The sequence below is a fragment of the Paramisgurnus dabryanus genome, chromosome 15 (genome assembly GCF_030506205.2).
Source record: "Paramisgurnus dabryanus chromosome 15, PD_genome_1.1, whole genome shotgun sequence".
Lineage (NCBI taxonomy): Eukaryota > Metazoa > Chordata > Actinopteri > Cypriniformes > Cobitidae > Paramisgurnus > Paramisgurnus dabryanus.
The window spans coordinates 26,161,323-26,167,322 of NC_133351.1; the positions used below are offsets into that span (position 1 = coordinate 26,161,323).

General features: G+C 42.4%; 1 protein-coding gene across 1 annotated transcript; it reads right to left on the reverse strand.

The window, feature by feature from the left end:
• Positions 1-664: 664 nt before the first annotated feature.
• On the reverse strand, positions 665-5,798 carry LOC135782551 (uncharacterized). Its single transcript, XM_065292912.2, has 2 exons — positions 4,779-5,798; positions 665-1,857 (listed from the first exon to the last, which is right to left on the reverse strand). The coding sequence occupies exons 1-2, from the start codon at positions 5,590-5,592 to the stop codon at positions 1,706-1,708; spliced, it is 966 nt and encodes a 321-aa protein (XP_065148984.1). The 5' UTR covers positions 5,593-5,798; the 3' UTR covers positions 665-1,705.
• Between the last annotated feature and the right edge of the window lie 202 nt (positions 5,799-6,000).

Below are 6,000 nucleotides of genomic sequence, written 5' to 3' on the forward strand. Positions count from 1 at the left end.
TAGAGAGGGACACACAAACACTCACAGAAAACAGGAATAATGCAGATACACCTATAGGTTCATAACAGTGTAATAAAATACAAATAATTCTGGTGGTTTAAATTAAAATTTTTTATCCCTGTACATGTCATCATAGCAAAATTATACCCCAAAATATCATAATATATAAAGTTTCACCTGCCACCGGTAGAGGCGCTAATTTAGTTAATCCATCTATTGGTCTTATTTGGTGAAATGGACAAACAACAAAAGCAATCGTATGGGTTGGAGGATATGTTGCTCTTTTATCATAAACCCTTTCAAAGCAGGCAGACATATATTTTGACATAATGCGTGATGCACATAGGTTCACATAATGCGCCAAACACATATTTTGACATGACGAGCTACACACTCGATGGGCTAGAAAGAAGTCACGACCGCCACTGGATGCTTCTGATCTCAATTAGATTATGACACTTTTGCTTGGATTTTAAAGACAGTGGGCTCTATTTTAACGATCTGAAACGCAAGTGCGAAGCGCAACGCGCAAGTGAGTTTGTGGGCGGATCTTGGGCGCTGTTGCTATTTTCCCGGCGTGAGAAATAACTCTTGCGCCGGGCGCAAATCAATAAGGGGTTGGTTTGAAGTAGGTTCATTATTCATAGTTCAGTCAGGACCACTTGAGTCAAAAATAAAACAAATCTTTGCCATTTAAAATGTTTATTTGCAAGATGTTAAAATTACATTTGGCGGTATGGCTCTGTTCTGAATTCCCCAACCTTTTCATGAGCTCCATGAAAGCTAGTCAGGGAACAGCAGCAGCTTCTGGGGACAATCTCCCATATAAACTGGGATAGCAGCAAAATTCCCCCCCAATTAGAACAGAGCGTGCATCAGTGACAATGAAATGAAACTGATTAAGTTAAACAGAGTTTAAAGGAGGAGCTAGGGGAGGAGGTGGGTTGCAGCAAAGCAGTGAAAGCAGCCAAGCAGACAGACTGAAAATCCATTTAAATAGGGCGCCCTGTTTGAAAGGGACCAATTGATGCATAGGAATCGGATCAGCTGATAGGCTGGGTTTAGGTTTGACAATCAGCTGATAGCATCGCTTGACTACGTGGCCTGCCTGAACTGACGCTGTACGCTATATTTCAGTCAGGACCACTTGAGTCAAAAATAAAACAAATCTTTGCCATTTAAAATGTTTATTTGCAAGATGTTAAAATTACATTTGGCGGTATGGCTCTGTTCTGAATTCCCCAACCTTTTCATGAGCTCCATGAAAGCTAGTCAGGGAACAGCAGCAGCTTCTGGGGACAATCTCCCATATAAACTGGGATAGCAGCAAAATTCCCCCCCAAACAGACCATACCAGGCAATCATCCCTGGCCCTTCCTGCTATCGAAGAGCCAGCAGAGGATTAAAAAAAAAAAAAAAAAATTTTTTTCAAAAAGCCAATAAAAATAAAAATACCTATAGAACTACATGAGCTAGCAGAGAAATAGATATATGAAGCAAAAAAAAATAAATAAAAAGTAAGCAATAAATTACTGAAGCGATATTTATTTTAACTACATATCACAATCATTACTCATAGCTTTCTGAGCCTCAAGGATGGCTCGAGTATCTGGCCGGAGGTACCGTTCATAAGCTGCCGAAGACCATCTTCCCATAGCTTTTAGGGTAGAAACGGGAGTAGAGGAAGCTGCAGTTGTAGCAGCCCCTATGCGCAGCGAATGGGCCGAATAACACTCTGGGGGTAGCCCGCAGAATTGACAAAGCAGGCGGAAACGGGATGCAAACCAGGCTCTGGACATGGGCTTTCCCTCCTCTGTTGTAAATAATGGGTCCTCCAGACAAGCTTGTGGACGACACCTCAGATAAGCCAACATAGACGACAGGGGACAAAAAGCAGAGTTAGTTTCAGACACAAAAACAAAAGATCCTTCCCCATCCCGATCAGTTTTTGAGTGCTTTAGAAATATGGTGAAGTGGTGAGAAAATATTGAAACATCAGATATTGTGAGATCATGTGACGGATTAAAAGAATCTGTGCGTGTTGAAAACTCGCCACCTCTGAGAAAACCATAGAAAGCCGTAAGCAAAACAGATTCCAACATAATATCAGAATAGATCCCAAAGCATCCCTCTCTCAGACGTGATATTAATTTTTTTAAAAGTGGAAGTGTGAGAGGGAGACGATGATCATTGCCTTTAGGTTTCTCTTTTTTAAGTCCATTGAGCAGGAGACGAATTGAAGGATTTTTTAACAAGCTGATGGTGGATGGATCCAAGCAGCGCAGATGGAACTGAATGCCGGCTATCATACTCTTGATGGATGAAGGCTGCATTTTACGAGACTCAAAACAGTGGACTATAAAAGCACTAACATATGAAACATTGACAGGAAGTACATCTACAGTGAAAGTTGCACAGAAAGAACTAAAATGAGACCAAGCAGAGTCATACATTTTTAATGTTGATTTTGCTAAACCACTACGCATGTACTTGGCTGCTGAATGCAAATAAGATTGAAGGGTCATGTCTAATCTAGAACCGTTTGGCTGAAAAGAGGGCAAACCAAGCTGGCTGGCGCTGAATCCGAACACAGGAGGTGGAATTTCTGAAATTCAAATCGAGAAAGGGAATCAGCAATTTGATTGTTTAAACCTGGAATATGAGCAGCTCGAAAAATGAAATTATCCATGACAGATAACCAAGTAAGGCGCCTGACGAATCTGTTGATAAACGGAACTGATGAGCGACCTTTGTTAATAATATTAACAGTTGCCTCATTGTCACAAAAAAACAGAATTTGTTTTCTAGACCATTGTTTCCCCCACAGAATACAAGCTATCACTATGGGATATAATTCCAACAGAGCAGTGGACATGTTATTATCCGGCATGGAAAGCAGCTCCTTTGGCCATTTGCTAGCAAACCACTGACCATTGAAAACCCCCCCAAAACCGACAGAAGGCGCAGCATCTGTATACAATTCAAGGGCTGAAGAAGACTCCAGATCATCATGATAAAAAAAAGAAATGCCATTCCAATTTTCAAGGAGCAAAGACCAGAAACTGAGATCTGATCTGGAGCCTGCGTCTAAGGTAACTATGTCCTTAAGATCTTTGACAGATTTGGAAAGATCGAGGAGTCTGGCAATGAAAGACCTGCCTTGGGGAATAATACGCATCGCAAAATTAAGATGGCCTAGTAAAGAAAGCAAATCTCTTTTTGAAAAAGAAACGGAACTCTGAGCATTTCTCATGATTTCACGAATGCGTTTTAATTTCTCAAGGGGCAACGAGGCTTGCATTAGATTCGAATCTAATGTAATGCCTAAAAACTCGATAACTTTGAGTGGGCCTAAAGTTTTTTCCTCAGAAAGGGGAACACCTAAATCGGCGAAAGTGTATTTTAACGCCGAAATGCATCTTTCTGGCTTTGAGTTTTTATAATCCACTAGCAGAAAATCGTCTAAAAGATGGAGCACATGCGGTAATTTGCAGTTATTTAGGAGAATCCAACATAGCGCCTCTGATAGTGTATCAAAAATTTTTGGACTACTGCGACAGCCAAAAGTGAGCCTGACCGAAAAATAAAATTTTTCCCTCCATTTAATGCCAAATAAATGCCACTGCGATGGATGCAAAGGCATAACTTTAAAGGCGTCTGAAATATCTGCCTTTGCGAGCCATGCACCCCTACCTGCTTTTTTAATGATTTTAATTGCGTCATCAATGGTTGCGTAAAACAGAGAAAATGGAGCTAGAGGAATAAGACTATTAATACTTTGAGCAGCATCATTATGAGGGGCGGACAAATCAAAAATTAAGCGCTTCTTTCCTGAATATTTCCGAGTAGCTATCCCTATAGGATTAATCCGACAAATTGAGAAAGGGGATTTATCAAAAGGCCCAATAAGAAATCCTTTCTTAACTTCCTTTTCCAACAAGGAATCGACAATTTCAGGTTCTTTAACAGCAGAAAGCAAATTATTACAGAAAAAAGACTGATTAGGCAACCAAGACAATCCTGCAAAAAACCCTTGGATAAGTCCGGTTATTAAATAATTGACAAAGCAGCGGTTAGGATGATTTCTCAGTGCCTGTCCCAGCTTTGGAACATTGACTGGGGTTGATGGCTTTATTTCTTTTTGTCCTTTCTCATAAAGCGGGTTCGTCTTGGGCACACAGATTTTGGGTGGCCGTCCCCGCAGTAACTACAAGCATGAACATATTTACAATTATAGAATTTGCAAACATTTTCATTAAAATTATAACATAAGGGAGTAGCAAATGGTGTCACCTTAGAGTCAACAGTTTGAAAACCAGACTTAGATGGAGGAGACGCAGATTTGGGGCATAGATTGAGGGTGTGAGAATGAGAGCCACAGATCGAGCAGGAAAGAGCTTGATGACCAGTGAAATGTCTGCTTATGAGGGTTAAGTCAACTACAGACCAGTCCAACCTTTGATTGAACCGTTGAATGAACATTGCAGCTTTTGCAGAGAATGATTTATGATATTCATAGAAGAGAGTTCCTCCATAGGTCAAAGCCAAGTCAGAAATGATTGCTAAATAAGTGTCAAGCTCGGCTCTACGAGACGGATACATTTCGCAGATGACGTCTCTGTAAACCCCAAATGCCACATTAAACTCAGCTAACGTTAACATTTTTGAAAGTCGGGGGTCGCTATCTTTAAGCATAACAGACACATCGCCGCAATCAACAACACGCTTCTCACTCATTTCGGAGCACAATAATATTTTGACAAGGTTGACATCATTACCTGCGATGATTTGGCTTCTCAACTGATGAGAAATCGCAGCAGCCGGCGGAAAGAATGGAGAGCCTGTAGTCACGGGAACTGCACTTCCCATAGTTCTTCGTGGTATAGTCACTGAATTGATGACGTCATCATTCTGCTGCGGAGTAAACACGGGCAGCCGCGCCGTGGTCGATGAGGAGTTATCGCAAGACGGACCAGAAATGGAAAAGTTTGCCGAGGCCTTAGATCTTGAACCGGACTCAAGAGCTTGAATTCTGGAATTCATGTTGGAGAGCGAAGACTGAATGCTGGACAAAGCTGACAACACTGGGTCGTTGTTTTGGACTGAAGAAGAGTAGATTGCTCGGGTTGAGACGTCGGATCCGCCTGCCCGCTTGGGTGCAACATCAGCCGAAGTGGAAGCCGGTTCTAGATTCTTTCTCTTCTGCGTCTGTTTCTTGCCGGAGAATGGAGGAGGAGGAGGAATATCTGCTGCTGGAACGTCAATTTTTTCACAAAGCAAAGCAAAAAGTTCCTTATGCGAAGCTCCAGTTGGTGCCGGGATGTCGTGTCTGTATAAGGTTTCCAGTAATTTCGGCAGCGGCCAGTCAATGATGCTGGGAGGACTACAAGATGATTTACTTGCCAGGCGAGAGCTCCGGCGGACAGAAGCATTGCTTTCGTCATTAATGGCTTCCTCCGCTTGACTTATTTGATGCTGGGATTCTTCGATGAATTCAATTTGCCACGGATCTGTAACGTTATCATTTGCGGCGGCAGACATGGTCAGCAGTTGGGTGAGTAACGTTACAGCAAAATAAAAGCGTATAATCATGTTGCAAGAAACTGCGCTTTTGCAAGCAAAGCAGTGAAAGCAGCCAAGCAGACAGACTGAAAATCCATTTAAATAGGGCGCCCTGTTTGAAAGGGACCAATTGATGCATAGGAATCGGATCAGCTGATAGGCTGGGTTTAGGTTTGACAATCAGCTGATAGCATCGCTTGACTACGTGGCCTGCCTGAACTGACGCTGTACGCTATATGTGTGGTTTGGGCGTAACGTCAAATAAACCAATCAGAACGCTAGCCAACATTCCCTTTAAACGCAAGGGCGCAAGTTTCCGTGGCGGGTTGGTATTATTATGACGGATTTACCAGGCGCACGCCAGGAGCGGTTCACAGCCGAGGAGACCGACGTCCTTGTACGGGGGAATCCCACGCTTGCCAGCATAAATCGGGCACG